General features: G+C 45.6%; 1 protein-coding gene across 2 annotated transcripts in view; it reads right to left on the bottom strand.

Moving 5' to 3' along the window:
• CHST11 (carbohydrate sulfotransferase 11) overlaps positions 1 to 14,284 on the bottom strand; it is a 166,763-nt gene extending 152,479 nt beyond the window's left edge. Inside the window, exon 1 of one of the 2 annotated variants that reach the window (XM_030480335.1) lies at positions 14,008 to 14,284. In XM_030480335.1, the coding sequence (XP_030336195.1) occupies positions 14,008 to 14,125 (118 nt within the window). In that variant the 5' untranslated portion in view covers positions 14,126 to 14,284. The remainder of the gene's footprint in view (positions 1 to 14,007) is intronic. The other variant, XM_030480336.1, reaches the window with a different exon arrangement.
• Positions 14,285 to 17,051: the final 2,767 nt, after the last annotated feature.

Below are 17,051 nucleotides of genomic sequence, written 5' to 3'. Positions count from 1 at the left end.
TTACCCGGAAGGCCCTGATCACTGCTCGGGTCGGGCTGGGTATCGGTCGGCGGGTGGTGAGCAATTGTATCCTCTCCCCTTGTTATTTCACTAATTGTTATTATCATTGGTGGTAGCAGTAGTGGTTTTGTGTTATACCTTAGTTGCGGGACTGCTCTTATCTCAACCCGTGGGAGTTACATTCTTCCCATTCTCCTCCCCATCCCTCCGGGAGCGGGGGGAGGAAGAAGGGGGGGGGGGGAGTGAGCGAGCGGCTGTGTGGTTCTGAGTTACCGGCTGGGCTCAAACCACGACAACAAACAAACCCCAGAATTTCAGACACAGGTACTTTTTTCCTACGCTTGTTTGACTGTGAGGTGGGACAGAGCCTTACAGATCAGCAGGGGAGAAAAAAGGCACGAAGAGAAGTATTCCTACATGCCTTGAAGTGCTGACAGTACCTCTTCAAAATGCCTTACTGCAGCTTATGGACTACAGCTGTTAGTTCTGCACATTTGTGGGAAACAGTCACACATGTTCAGCAAGATAGATGGGAAGTTTTTGTTTATGCTTCCAAGACTGACGTAGAAAATACCCTTTTAAACAAGTATCATCAGTTTCCCCCCGCCCCTTGAACAGCACTGCACGAAGTATTACTTCTGATGCGCCAGACCTACACAGGAGCTGAAAAAGATGTTAAATTTAAACCTAAGACTGTCCTCTGAGCAGTAAATCTGAGCAGTAACAAACACTCATGAAATCCTACACCAGAGATTTCTGTTTAAAGGAACAAATACCAGCAATGTCCACCAACCACCACAGAGAACACGGAGATCTAAAAGATCAGGATCCAGGAGAGCATCAGCCAGCAGCTGCAGTCCCTCACACACATCACTGACATTACCTTTTTGGTGATAGGAACTTTGACCTTAAAACTGCAATAAAGTAAGAACGAGCAGAGTGCAGGGACAAAATATTTTACAGAGAGGCGGTATTTTAATTCACAGATACATTAATCATGGGTGTGTGAGAAAATCCAGGATGGATCACGCACACCAGCCTCAATCGACACTTTAGTGCTTTGCTGACATAGGAGAGCAGAAAGAAAGCACAGGAAAGCTGACCACAGAAAATGTTGGGTTTATTGTATGTGCTCTTCTCTTTGTTTTCTGGGGTTTGTTTTGTTTTTTTTAAATAAACTTAGATTTGCCAGCAAAACCTCTCATAAACCTGGACACAGGCAAAAGAAAACAAAAGGGGAAGAAGCAGGCCTTTTTGTCACCTATACTGATCATCAATCCAGTAAAACTTTCACTGACAAAAGCTGTCCAAGCACAATGCTATCTAGAGTAACACAGGCTTGCTGTTCCAGAAGAGAGATTTCTAAGCACAGGCATCACCTCTGTCTCAATTTGTCTACATCCAAACCATAACATAACATCTCAGACATTTGTCTAGTGGCATTGCCGTGACACTTTCACCTAGACAACCACTCTTCTGTGTTGAACACTAGATAGAAGATAATCTTTTCAGATGAAGAAAAGGCTGCCTGTTGCTTAGATAGCGTAAGGGAGAAGGCAGCTGAAGAACAAACTAGCTGAAATGCTGTCTGCACAGGGCAGGAAAGAACTGGCAGGAGAAACCCAGTTCCCTGAGCTGCAGTGTCCATCCTCCAATAGGCAATGCTATGCTTCTAGTCAATCAAGCAATGGAAGCACCGAAGATATCAGATGTTCCCAGTGCAGCAAACCACACTGTACACAGCTTGGAAAGGTGGATATTTTGCTGCTTCCTTCCAAGCTCCATTTATGCAACCTGACTTCGAGCTGGGGCAACAACACTGAAGTATTAGAAGCCACTAACTAGAATGACCTCCCAAGCAACAGTGAGGGCCTTTGATGATTTTCCTTCAAGTATGCCCTCAACTTCTAATCAAGAAAAGAAAGGCCATCCAACATTTGTCAGGGCATACACAGGGAAGATTTACACTTTTGAAGGCTAAACATAGAGTCAAAACACAGTGAAAAATTAGAAGCAAGAACTGTTTATGTGTCTGCTCTGTAGTACAACCAAGTAGAGCGCTGCCTGTAGCTCAGCATCAGGACTTGGATGCCCTGGGGCACAACTGATAGTCCCATGGCGGCAACACCTTGTACACGAGAGCTCAAAAGGAACTCTCAAAGCCCCATCTATCTGCAACAGGATGATTTTCCTGGCAGAAGCACTACAAATGACACACAAGGCTGGCCACAATAGACATCCTGACAAGCCTAGAGCAACCCTGGAAGGGGCTGCAATGGTGTCCCTTAGGCTGCATGCTGAGACTTCAGCTATTCCTGACATCTAGTGTGCACTGTTGTCTATCCCAGTCCTATACAGGTTTGGAGCCCTTAGATCATGCAAGCATCAGGCTCCACAAAACCATCCTACCTTCAAGTTTCATTCCTGAACATGCCACTAACCTTCTGAGGAAACCATTAACCAAATCCCTCCACACATACCCTTCCTGCCATGCCTCAGTTTCCTAATCTGTACAGTGAAAAAGAAAGCATGGACCTACTTCATGGAACATGAGGCCTTCTGATTAAAGCAAAGTATTAGTACCACAGTACTGGGGCCCAAACTCTCAAAAAGTTTCCAGAAATATTGCTCTGAACTTGCTTCTAACAAAAGTTTTCAACTGCAGCAGATAGGAAAGCACAGACTTGCCATTACCCAGTATACAACACACATTGCTTGACATTCAGCAGCGATTGCAGGCTCCCGCTATGCTGGAGAAGTACACCATGCACACACCATTCTGGCAAGGTAAGAGCAGTTGAAGTACAATCTGATTACAAGAGATCCCCTCACAGCTGGAAAGGAAGCACTAAATAAATTCCTCTTGGTCACATCACATCCCAGTGAATGTAGAAACAAGAGCTCTAAAGAGTACAAAGAAAACTAAAACGAAGGTGAGGGGAAAGTCTATGTAAAGACTGGCAATGGGCAACAACCCAAGCTAGTCTGGACATGCAAGAATTACGGCCCTTTTCCCTTGGCGCCCAACCATACTGGAGGCCGTGAGACACATTCCTCATTGCACAAAGAGTTCTCAGTACTATGTTACCACACTGGTTGCAGCATCCTTGAGATGGATGAGGCTGTAAGTCAGACATTATACTGGAGGCTGTAAGTCAGACATTATACTGATGTCTAGGCTTTGTGCATTACTAATCATTCAGACACAATAGCCCTCATGTATATTCTTGTTTTGCAAACTGTCCTGGCACCATCTGCAAAACTTCTCCTTTCTCTGCTCTGGAAGATTTGAAGAAAAGCATTCAGAAAACAGGCAACAGAATGAGGAAAGGCTCATCAGAAACATCGACGTGTTCTGGGAAGCATGGGAGAACCACACACAAGCTGGATCAAGACAGCCAAATATTATGAAGATTTTAATTAAACCATGTCTGTCTTCTATTATCAATTTCAGCTCATTTAGTACCTCAAAGAGTTTCATCTCAGTTAACAGCTTCAGAAATCCCAACTTTTTCCTGTTTTTTCTTTAATGCAATTACACTTTTGCTTTCGCACCAAAAATATTAATAGCCTTTTCTGCATGGGATAGAGAAGCTCTACAGCAGGACCAGAAGACTTCGATCCTATTGATGGCCTGCATGCTAACAGTTACATATAGCTTATCTGTCAATGTCATTTCCACCGAAACTAATGGAAACAGACAGCAAACCCTTCAATACCGCAAGCATGTATCTCTAAGGAGAAAAAGCTACCACTCACTCGAATGCAGAAGTACTCTGTGAAGGACAAATAAGTAAGAAAGCAGAAGAGCAAAGCTGTTATTCTATTGTATATTGCTCTGTAGGACGACACAGGGGGGCAAACCCTGCTTTTCGTTACAGTAGCTTTGCTCCAGAATTGATATAACCAAGTCAATGACCCAGATTTACAGGGGAGAAACAGTTCAGAGCTCCACCCAAGCCTGCAATCCTATATTTCTACAACCACAGGGGATGTGTGCCCTTTATGCAATTCAAAAAGCCTCTGCTCTGGCACAGCAGATCTGACCCAGCGCTCACTAAAATCAACTGAAAAGCAACCATTGACTCCTCCAGTCAATCATGCAGACCTCATGCAATCAATCCACCAGCAAATCCAAACTACTCAATGTACTCCTTTCAGAAGGAGTCAAAATCTTCTGGCTTACCCAAAAGAAAACCCCAAACACCACAGCCTAGCAGGCAGCCATGTTCATCCTATTTGAGCTTCCTTAATATTGCCTCAAAGGGCCACCACATCTGGTTCGGGAAGGGAAGGAAAGGAAGGCGGTCCACAGGATTGCCCGTGCAGCGGTAGCAGGAACTTTGCAGAGTATCCAACTGACTGATCCTGCATCAATTACTAAGTCAAGAGAGTGGGACACAGCAATGCTTGGGAGGAGAGTCCAGGTGTCAATAGCCACCCCAATTCTCTGGTGTATTTGTCCCCCTTGATTAGCAGTTACATTGACTTCATAATTACACAGACACATTCACACACTTAACTCTAACGATGAAGCATTTATCTCCAGCTGGAAGCTCAGAATACATTTTAGAAGTTAATCAAGACCAAAACACATAATCAAGACAAGCTATATCAGTTTTATATTTACGACCTGAACTGAAACATTTTATTAATCACCAACTGTTTAAAAAGTGTTAATCCCCTCCCCCTCAGTTACTATAAATTCTCTGCTCTCACTTCCAACACAAGCTGTAAAAATACAGATTACTAGAAAGATGTATTTGGCTCCCAGTACCTACCAGTGTGGGTGCAGAATGTGCTATTCCATGTCGGGTCACTTCAGAGAATACAGAGGTTTTTGTTCTGCCTACATACCAATCAACTTTAAAGCACAATAATGCAAAGTCTTTAAAAGGATTTTAGCTACCTAAAGCTCTTTGTTTTAAGACAAGGTATTATAGTAAAGATCATCCGTGGGATCCAATTATAGCCACCTTATTAATTATATGTCTACCTTCTCTAATCCAAAAATCCCTACAAGTTATCCATTTAAACTTTTTGATCCCCTTATATAATCATTTATCAGCCAAAAAAGCATGAAAATGACCAGCTACAATGTCATTAGTTACATGAATTCAGAAGGCACTACTCTCAGAGAATACCATTTACAAATCATATCGTGAGTTGTCAGAATGTCTTAAAAATTAACAGAAAGTGTTGGCTTCTAAAATAAAACAAACCAGGGGAAAAAAATAAAACCCCCAACAAACAGTTCTTTGCTTTTTACAGATGTGTTCGAGAAGTGGTTTGAAACCCAAAGTCTTTTATTCCTTGTGCATTATTACGTGCAGACTCTGCAATTAAAACCCATCATCTCCCACCACCAGTCAAGTGACATAACAGGATACAATCTCTTGGTATTAAGATTACAAACGATGGTATTTTTTAGCATGAGACAACGTTCAAGGCAGCAGCAGCATTTCCTTGAGAGACCAAGCACTGCTGATGACCGTATCCTCCTCTTTCACTTACTAGAGAAGGGGCGCGCCTGATCCTGCAAAACCACACACAGACCACTTTACTCACATCCTTGAAATCAAGGCTACTTCTCACTGCAAAACTAAGAGCAGAGAGCATTTACAGGATGTGAGCATTTCATGGTGCAGTCCACCTACCTTCACATTTGTTGGATTGAGTTACCATCTCCCAAACCCCTGGAATCACAGTGCAGTGAGAAATTCTGCTCAATTGCATTGTTTGTATTTTCCATTTCCCCCAGCACCTTCTTTTAAGTTTTTTCATAGGAGTGTGAAGTCATTGCAGCAGTGATTGATAGCAACAGATGCAAAGTCATCCTTCAGTGTCTACAGCCTGGCACAAACAAAATGAAGGCTACCTTGAAGAGGCACTCTTACTGTTTAAGCTGATATACCGTGCCCTTCTACAGCCTAGAAAGAGTTCATAAAATCATTACTTCTCTCCAGTTGGATGTTTCCAAACACATATAAGTTTAGAAGAAATAACAGAAATAAGAAACCACACCATCAATATGTTTCATAATACAATTTGTAAAATAACAAAGGCTCCTACGTGGAGCCCTTGGCGCTTCAAGGATTTCTTTTAATAACAAAGAATTTCATATTCTTTACAGCAGCCTTGTTAGGAGAAAAGGGTTTGCACTTCAGAAATAAATGCATGTGGATTACCTGGGCTGCCACTACAGATTTTGTAGGGGGTGTAAAGATGGCTGAGTACATGTGCACATCCATATGCATTTGTGAGTGCAGCCCTCTTTTAAGTCAGCATTTTATAAGTGCTCATACTCAGCTTTTTTATTTCAAGATTCAAATGTGTCAGGAGGAAAAAAAAATGAAATATTAACTTTCCAGCTGTAGCCTCAATGTCAGTCAGTATGCTCTAATGACATTTTTCTCAAAATTTTCCAGTGGCAGCCATCTAATTTTATTTCTTTTAAATAACACTCCCTTCTGACGCTTACAAGCTAAATGTTAATGCCTCATTTAGGACCTCATTTCTAACGTGTAAAATTAATAAGGCCAAAAGCAAAGCTGTCATTTACTTTCATTGCCAACACTAGGCAAGGTATAAAAAGCAAACAGAAAGAGCACATTAGTTTGAAAGAAAAAGAAACTGGATATTAAAGTGCGAAAGGCATAAAGCAGGGAAATTTCTTTAACACAGAGAAACCTCCCTGACCCCCATGGACTCAAAATCTGCTTGCTGCAAACTAACACATGCTTGTGCTGCACCAGTGTCAGGCTGAAAAACAGAGGGTGGACACAAGGTCTATTACTATGTACAGAAGGAGATGCCATGAAGCATGATGAACACAACACTCTTAGTCTCATGATTTAGTTCTAGGTAGTTGCGTGAGGGGCTTTGGGAGTTGGACTCAATGATCCTTATGGGCCTGTTCCAACTTGAGATATTCTATGATTTATTTATACCATGCTATTTAGTCAAAGTCCCTTTAGAATGACACAGATATAAGAGTCCTGTCATCCACCCTGGCTCTCCGAGACTTGCCAGCACGTAGCTTTTCAACCCTCTTTAAATTCATAGAGTGGAACAGTGTGCTGGGTTCAGCTATAGCAGGTAAAAGAAGCCAGCTCCCACAGACAGATCTGCAACTCCCATGTCCTGTGCGAGGGGCTCCCCACCAGCCCTCAGCAACTGAAAAGGGTATCACACAGGGCAGAGCAGATGTACACTGCAACGAGATGGTCAGCACCCTCCATGCACTTATTCTTGATGTACAAGTGCACGTTATTTGTGCACTGGTTGCCTTTCAATTATGTACTTCCTAGTGATGCTACAGGTGGTGTGACAACCCAAGACAGTGGGAAGGGAGCTGAAATTAACACAGGCCATTCATACAAAAACCTACAACTTCAGTTCGACAGGAGGGAAGGGATCTACTCCAGGTAATTTCACCAACAAGCAACTCCTTATTAAGGAGCATGTGGAGGGTGCAAGTTAACAAACCAAATTCATCAATTTGGCATCAAATGAAAAGTGGTGGATAGCAGCATTAGGCAAGAGAAGCGACACAGAGTCCAAGTGTATATGCAGTAGAATTTTGATTTATTCATGTAACCTTTGTTTCATGTGCCAAACAATCACATGAAAGGGGGAACACACTGAATCCTTCATCAATTATATTCACAAAATTGGAATCCAAGAAAATCCCTCTGTGTGGGGGGGATGAGCCAGAGATAATTAGGAACTGAATTCTCTCATTGGTTCACTGTAGTCTCTGGTGGTCTCATCTTCTAGTGAGAGCATAAGGCTTGTGCCAGAAACACCACTTTGTCACACACAAGTATTCTGCTGACAACAAAAGGACATTATATATAACCTGGATACTGAAACACAAATAATGAGGAATTATCTGAACTCTACAGTTTGAATTGCGATTGTAAGGACAAATACTTACTTCGTCCACAAAGATCTTGCATGAATGGGCTCCTCAGGGAGCAGGAACATCCAACAAAACACGAACATGCTTTGAAACATTATACTTTTAATACAGTAGGTGGCTGCTGAATCTAAATGACTGCCCCAGACACATCTTCATCTTTATCCCAGACACACCAGATCTACACAAGTACAAAATTCCTGAACTTAATTTTATTTCCGTATGTGACAGGGAGAACTCCTGCACTTTCATTTGAACTGGACCTTTCACCCACGCATCCATGCTTGATTTTATATACGTTGACAGACAAGTCACTCACAGAACTCAAATGCTTGCCTTGAGCACCACAAACAATCTGCAGGAAAAACCACCAGGTTCAAACACCATTGTGTCCCCCAACTCTGTCCTGAATTCCCTCAGGATCACCTTAGAGCTGATACATAATACATATGCATAAGCCCAAAAGGCTTGAGAGGAAAAAAAAAAAGACTGTGCTGGAATGACATTCACACAAGGACAACTGCAGCAGCTTTGTCAGGCAGGATTTGATACAGTACATCTGGCAACAGAGTCAAACAAAATACAGTAGTGCTGGCTTTGGGAAAAGTAACACGGATCTAATTCCTTCCAATTCTCTGAACCAGTTTTAGAGTTAGTTATATGGTACAGTACAAGATTAACTACCTGTCACTTCTGACAAGTAATGGAAACAATGTAAGAATTCAGAAACATGCTTACCCTATAAAGAGATAAAATTGACATATTAGCTGCACCCAATCAACTGGTCATAAAAAGCACTGGGTATTTCTGCTCTATGTGCCCTTTTTTTCCCCTAAAGGAAAAACAAAGTTTCCATTCACATTGACTTTATCTCTGAAAAGTTAGACTTTAGCCAAGTCGTGACACTTTTACATCTGTGAATACAGAGTGTCAATGCTATGAAAGTCAGCAGGTAGTTTCCCCAATATTGATTCACAGTAACAAAAAAACAAAACAAAAAAAAAAAAAACAAAAAACCAACAAAAAAAAAAAAAATAAAAGCTTATAAAAACCTACATTGTAGAAATGTTAACTGTAGAGTAATAAATATTCTGATAAATTAAAATGTAAAGACAATACTGCTGACAGTGCCAGGTATTTTTTGAACACATTAAGAAACAAATTTTCATTTCTTAAGGTCAGTGAGCAGTTGCTGTGGAAAGCTACACTCATACATACTGCAGTAGAAAAAGTTGCTCTTCTTAAAATCTGAATATTCACTAACTAGGCAGATTTTCAGAAAATAAAGAGCAGTTTAACTCTCAACTTCAAGCAGTTCCGGACTACCAGTACCCTTGAGAAGAGGGACCAGTTTGCTCACACCGACGATGCAGTCCCATGGAAATCAATGAAAAGCTTATAGGGATACTGACAAAAAGATACAGCACAGTCCCCTCACAGCTACACAGCAGGGTTTCTGCCCGCAACTGGGGGACGGATTTCATTGCATGCAATTAAATGAGGGCCAGATTCTTGTGGCTGTCAAATGAACTCCATTTCTCAGTATCCCAAACAGAATAATTTAAAACCAGTATGGGGGTCCATCAAAGGAATGCCATACACCGACTGCTTTGCAGATCTCATTCCCCTTTATAAGCAGGGGTGAAAGCAAGGATCAATTGCAAGATGGGAGACTGCTGCATTGATTTTCAAACAGAATCTTCCATGAAAACCAATGGTGAGCTTGTCTTCAGATATCAGGGAAAAAACTCTCATGCGATCTGAATTGTTCTGACATTTGAGCAAAGATAGACAACAGCCTTCTGTAAAGAACAAGCAGCTATCAGTCACACAGTGCTGCATGTGTAACTGAGAAGATCATGAGCAGGAGGCAAGTCTGAGGATCTAACCTTTGTTAGCATCCACAGGAGAAAAAGTCTAAAACAGGATATGAGAACTGAAACAAAGACATTCTCATCTGCAGCAGGGGAAAACGAGATTTAGAATCAGTTAGTTTCATAAACCTGCCTCAGGTAAGATAAAGAGAGTGTTAATTATTCTACCTTTATGTGTAATTTTTCATCCTGAAGGGTCCCAGCACATTGCCAGCCTGACCACAGCCTAGCAGAACAGCTTCTGCCTGCACTTACTGACACACAGTTCCTCCACACACTGCATCTGGGAAGCCTATAGAAGAAAGCAAACACATCTGTGAAAGCGTAGGCAGGCTAAGAACTAGCAAGAGAACTGGTTTCACAGGAAAGGCAGCAGATAAGACTATGATGGGCTGTCTCATAAAATCCCGAGACTGACCCATTGTACACAGACAGAAAATCCAGGAGCATGAAGCAATAATCAGCTTGCACTCAGTTATCCAGATAGCACATGGCAGGAGAGTGAAGGTGGAAAATATTCCGAGCAAAGAGATGGGAAAAATCAGCTATATACTGCCATATATCCAGCTATAGCAAACACTGCAGATTGTCTTTTTCTTTTCAGAAAAGGCTAGACAGGCAGAAAGAAAACATCCAAAGTCCCCACTGCCATTTCCTCCCTCAGGAGCAAATAGTCCCCCGAATGCACAGGTATGCCATAAAAGCCAGAATAATCTCCAGAGTTTTCCTTACAGTGCTCCTGAGCACTGGAGAACTGCAGCTCTTCACCTTCCCCCACCAAAGGCTGATGGGGAGCATTCCCATTAGGTCGAGGAACCTAATTTGGAAGGGTGGCTTCCCCAGCACATCGGCAGTCTCTACTGGAATTCAGACAACTCAAAGGTGCGTTAACAGGACAGCACATTTGCCACTGGATTCCCAACAAAGAACATGTATGGAGCCAAAAAGAACAAGGAGTAAAAAGCACCTGATCTCCTTCCAATATGCTGGTATTTGAGATATAGTGCAAAGGACACAAAATCACATTCTTTTACAAAGATACGGCTAAGCTCACCTTCCCTGCAGGCTTCGGTGTGTTTTTGTTGTTAGGAGGTTTTGTTTGTTTTTAAAAAGAAGCTTCTGTTTACTATGTCATTTTCCTATTTATTTATCCCAAAGAAAAAAAAGCAAACTGTCAGCAGAAATTTGTCCTTTTAATGTTTCTAGCAAAAGACCCACATTCAGACCTCCTAAAATGGAAAACGCTCATCTAACAGATGAAAAGTTGTCTTGTCCCTGACAGGGGTTGTACTCTTCATTTGGTGGCCTTCTGGCATCTTTCATCTTCACTGTCTCACACCTAAAACTGTTTGGAAAGCTCTACAGGCAGAGTCTCCTGAAATTCACCAAGAGAACTTGGGGGGGGGGTGGGGGGGGGGTGTAGAAATTGTCAGATTTTGAATAAGAAGCTGACACTTTTTGCAAAGAACGGAAAGAAAGTTATTTTCAATCCAGAAGGGTCGGGTGAGAATTTTTCAGCTAATTCTGATTGTGAAGTCTCTATTTTAGAGAGCACGGTAAGCTACCAACAGCAGTAATGGGTGGCATAGAAAAATACTCCAGCAGGGACTAGCTAAAATTTACAACACCCTCCACAACAAGGGCATCAGCCAAGATTTTTAAAGCTCTTAATACCTCCAGCCCCATCCTATCCGACATGCACTCTGCCCAGGGTCTGGCTCTGGCAAATTTAGACATACAGCAAGAAGGGTAACTAATGTACTGTAAAATAAGGATATAACACCTCAAAATCATCTGCTACCTGAGGTATATCACATTGGCAGGTCTACTACCTCCTTCTCTCCTGCCCCTTTGAGAACTCCACATTAATCTACCATTTGCACCAACAAGATGGTAACACATACAATCACATAACAGATACCCAGTGAAAATAGCTGAGCCTTACAAACCATACATAATCTGAATGGCCACATTCTGTGGGGGTCTAGATTAGAGTTTGACAGGTTTCTAGCTATTTCCACTAAATAAACAGCCCACAGGAAAAAAAGCAGAATTGGTTATGATCAAAAATTAAGATGGACAGGTTGTGATCACATTTATTCCCAGATCTACTCCACTCATACTAACAACCTAACTATGCGTCAAACAGAAAATGGGTGTAGATTATCCTCCTGATGATTTCACGGCATCACAGTCCCTCTTTGGGGTAAATCCTTTGAATTGTACTAAAATCTCAGCCTATTTATAGTTTCACAATAGCACATATATAAAGCCATAATCTCCAGCTATAGAGCATATTGAGAAATCTTAAAAGACAATTTTTCTACATTCAAAAATTCACAGAAGAATATTTCGTCTTTCCTCTACTGCATGCTGAGTTTGCGTTCCAGCAGCATAATTCATCTGAAACAAGGGGAAATAATAGCATCCAGCCAAATTTTCTGAATATGTGTGCAAAGTATATCACCTGTGGAATGCAACCAAGGAAGATGTACTTTTATTAAACTGGTGAAGCTGTGTTACAACCAACAATTCCGCATGCTGCCCTGAAGATCTGAAATAAAGTCTTCCCCAGGTCTGCCAGGGGCTGAGCTCTCCTTGGGAAACCAGCCAGCCCAGACCAGACACAGCAGGAAAGAAGAAATATGCCAATTTTTCCAAGGAGTTGGCAGGTATTAACACAGATGGGCACCATACGAGAACACATTCATCAAGCAAATGATACCAGCTTTGGAGGAGCTGACAGCTGGTAGATAAACGCCAAATGGGACTTTACTCCACCACAGAACAGCAGATCTACTGATTCCTAACCCCAACAGCGCACTAAGCCTCTACCACTTGACTCCAAAAACTTTAAGGAAAAATAATTTTTAACCAACCATGGGTTGGTAGCCACAAGTGGGGAAGGAGTCAAACGGAATACACCCTTCTTTTTCCCCAAAGTCCTAGCCCCTTATTTGCTACAGCTCTGCCTGTAGCCACAGCATTCTAAAGCTGTCAGGAGAGATTTACAGGTACAGCCGAGACTCGTCCTGCCGAGAAGTGTGGCCACTCAGCCAACTGCAGCTCCTAGTCTGCTAAGAGGCATCACTCCCTTAAACAAGCCTCACTCCCCTGCTCAGCTGTCAGATCCCTCCAAAAAGACACTGCAAGTGCAATTTCCACTTCACTTCTCAGGCAGGAAGGGGGGAAAAGTGACACAGACTGACAGATAAAATCGGGTGGGTTTGGGTTTTCTGCCATGCTGGATAAATTTCTCAGCCCAGCTGCACAAAGCAGCCGCACTGCAATCCAGGATGGATCTGTGCGCGCAATAGACACCGGCATGAAGTTTCCCCACCTTGGCGTGAAATCAGTAGCCGACCGACGGGTGACTTCCATGGGAGCCAGTGCCCATCACCGCCCTACGGTACGGTCCTATCCCTAGTGCCCACCGCGGTCATAAATGGTTGGATGAAAGTCGCGTTGGGCAGCCAGGGGTTTGGATCAGCGCTGACCACGCACCGCTATGCCGCCTCGCAGCCTGGGCTGGTGCGGACGCCCATCCTCACCCAGAAGCACACCGGAGCTCCCCGTTCCCGTCCCCAGCCGGGGGCACCTCCGGAGCTCCCCAGCCGCCCAAGCACCCGGGGCGAGGATGGGCCGAAGCTCCCCCGCCGCGGCCGCCGGGGACGGGACGAGCGGCCGCCCCTCCGGCCAACTCGGTCAAGCCGGAGCTAAGTTGCCTGCCGGCGGTGGCGGGTGCCCCCGGCCGGCCGCGGTGTTTTTGGCTTATCGGACATCCCCAAAACCGATAAGCCGGGAAGCCGAGGGCCCGCAGCCCCGGCAGTGGACGGAGGGGACCGAGGATCCCCACTCGGCGGGGAGGGACCGGCGGGGCCGGGCAGCTGCCGGCGCCGCTCTCGGCCGCAGCGGGCTCGCCAGCCGGTGCCGTCCCCAAACGCGCGATGTACGGCAGAAAAAGACAAGACATTAAAATAAACCAACTTTCCTCCCTCCCGCGGGAAGTTTCCTGCGGGGGGCGAGCCGACCTTCCCGGGGCTGCCCCGGGCGGTGGCCGGGACGGGGCTGCGGGCGCTGCGAGAGCTGCCGCAGCGGCGCCGGGAGGGGAGAGCCGGAGCCGGCGGCCAACGAGGGGCTCCCGGGGCGCCCGCCACCTGCGCCGGCGGAGAGCGGGGCCGGTGTGGTAGCGGTGCGGTTGCGGTGCCCTACCTGGGTGCAACATACTTTGGAAATAGAAGATGACGAGGATGAAGGAGCCCACGGAAGTGACCAGGACCATCCTGCACACCCGGTTCATCCTCATTACTTCCAGCACCGCCGGCTTCATGGCGTGGTGGGGCGGCGCAGAGAAGGGCGGCGGAGCGCGCAAGGCTGGCGCTGAGAGCCGCTCCGCTCCGCGCCCGCCGCGCTCCCAGCACCCGCCGCCGCCGCGCCGGAGGATGCCCGACCGCCCGCGCCCCGCACCGGGGGGCGCTAATGCCTGCGCTGGGCGTGACCACGCCGTGCGCCAGGCGGAGGGGCGCTCGTCGCCGCGCGGGGGGGAGGCGGGCCAGCCGGGGAGCCGGGGCGGAGCGCAGCCCCCCCCCCCGCTAAGGGGAGAGATGGTCCCGCCCGGCGGCGGTGGCGGCGGCAGCGGGCGGGTTCGCGTTGAGCTGCCTCAAGGGGCCGCCGCCGCGGGGCGGGGCGTGCCGGGCGCGTGCGGCCGCCGCCAGGGCGAACGGGCGTCGCCGGCGCTGAGGGAGGCGGCGGGAGAGGGAGCTCCCTCGGGCCCCGCCCGGCCCCGGGTGTCCTGTCAGGGCGGCGGGTGGGGGCTGCGGCCTCGCTGCCCGTGAACTTGGCCACCGCCGGGTCACTCTCGTCCTCCTCCGGGGCTGTGGGGCCGCCGGCGAGGACCGGCCCCCCTCAGCACCGGCCCGCCCGCGAAGGAGGCTGTCCTGGGTTCAGTGACAGAGGCTTTCCCCGCGCCCCGTTAGTGAGAGAAATTCTCTTCTCCCACTTCTCGTTTTGTGTGTGTGTGGTGCCTGTCACTCTGTTAATCCTCAAATGCCTTCTCCCAGGTCTTCTCCCGCGTTAGTATTAGGCAAGGCGTTATTTCACAGCCGGTCCTTGTCGTCGCTTCTTCTCAGTGTTGTGCTGTCCCGCCCGGTAGCTGAGAATATTTATAATGGGTGTAAACACTGACTTGCACTAGCACTGAATCATCCCTAACGAAAACACTGCCACCTGGCCTGCCAGGGCTGAAAGAAAGGGGGTTTTGTGTTTCAAGTGCGAGACTTCTAAGTTTTCTGCATTAACTGACTGCTCATTTGCCAGTGGAAAACAAAAGGTCCTCCCCGCCGCGGTCCCTCCGCCGAAGCCCACCGCGCGGTAGCCGGGGAGCAGCGACCGGCGGCGAGATACGAGACCGTACGTGGGAGGAATGCAGAAGAGCTCGGTGCAACAGAACAAAAGGCATCTGCCTTGTCCCCGGTGCATCGGGGTTCGGGGCGGCTGGGGCTGCCTGAGCGACTGCGGGTCAGCTCGGTCCTGAACGGGGTTTATAGCATTAACCACATAGGAGAGCTCCCAAACTGGCACTGTCCACTCGCTCAGGACTAGACGGGTGTTGGAAAGTACACTGCTGAATGAAATCAGCCTCTTGGCAACACACCATTCATCCTTGCGCTGTGTTAACTGCTCTATTTGTTCCTCTGATGCACTCAAATACTGGTTTTCTATTGCTTTTCTTCTTGCTAGAGTGAAAATCATTTTGCTGATGCTGATACCATCTTCACGTGTAAAAGGATTTTATCTCTTTTTCCTCTCAGTTTTCTGTCTGTTCTTCCTATGTGCTTGGGGGAGGGGGACTTTAAAATGAAAACAGCCCTAAACAGACCCAGCCCCAAGCTGGGAAGCAAGTGGGGTGAAAGAGATTTTAAGCTAAACCCAAAAAGCCCTCAACCAACAAAACCAGAAGGTATGAATATTCCTTCCTGGGTAATTGTGACAGAAACATGTAAAATCATCAGGGTTTTCCATTCAGACTTTCCCAAAGCCAATTAAAAGGATTTTACCTCAAGGGTAGAACAGTAATTAGGTAGAGGTTTGTAACAGTAGGTTATTTAGGCATGGCCTAAAGTTCCTTTCTATTAGACAAAATTTCCATCGTTCATTAAGGCTTTACACAATATTTTGTTTACTTTCAGTAGATTTTTTTCCAGGGTGTGGTTTGGGTTTGGGTTTTTTTCGCAGTTTTGATACACAGTGCCCATTTTCTAGTCTTCCTAATGTGAAGGAAACTTGAAATTGATTTTTCTCTTTTAAATCCAAACCGTAAACATAACACAAAAGCATTCTATGAAAAACATAGATAAAGTACTAATATATAACACATCCAAGTGGCGAATCTTTAAGTCGGTCAGCAAAAGTCCACCAGAAGTGCAGCCTGGCATTTCAGCATCCACCTGTCAATACATACACTGCAGCACAATAGCAACGGCAGTATTTGAACAGAAAGAACTGGACTGTATCCAGGAATCTGGATAAGACATCGAGGGAGGAGAGCAAAAGCTTAGAACTCAATATTCAGTCAAGTAACAGAGGAGCTTCATGCTGCTAGGGAAGGTGGTCAGTTGCTCAGTGTGGCTTAACTCTGTTGTTTCTGAGCATCATTCTCTGATGGAACGATGGAGCGTTTTAAAGCAGCAGGAAGAAAATCACCAGCTGTGTTGTCATTTACTATTAAAAGGACATTATAAACTAATACCTTAATTACAGACATTACAAACTTAAAATCCGCCCACATGCTTGCAGCATCTCTGCAAATTTCAAACTATGACAACCTTTCTGATGTCCGGTGAGTCAGGACAATGAAATGCAGGAGCTTATTTTTTAGAGGCTGAGACAGCTGTGCTTTGGTTTTCCTACAGAAAAGAGGATAATCGAGGGAACGCAAGGAAACACAGTTGGCTTTCCAGACGGGTGCCAAGTTATACAATAGGTATACGAAGAGCTCAGGCACTTCTGCTGAAGCATACCTCTGAGTGGAAACTTCAGCAGCTGCAGAGCAGTGGGGAGTCCGGATAGTACTGTAGGTGTGATCACCTACCATTCCCGTGATAATAACCAGCACTCACTATCTCTGAATAAAAATAGTCTCCTCATCCAAGAGGCTTCTGGAAAGAAAGACTTAAAAGATTAAGAACCAGATGCCAGTGACATCAAAAGGAGTCCAGGCAGTGTTTTGCAAATTATTTTGTATAACAAAAAAGCTT

Source organism: Strigops habroptila, chromosome 3, assembly GCF_004027225.2.
Source record: "Strigops habroptila isolate Jane chromosome 3, bStrHab1.2.pri, whole genome shotgun sequence".
Lineage (NCBI taxonomy): Eukaryota > Metazoa > Chordata > Aves > Psittaciformes > Psittacidae > Strigops > Strigops habroptila.
This window is presented reverse-complemented; position numbering and strand designations above follow the sequence as displayed.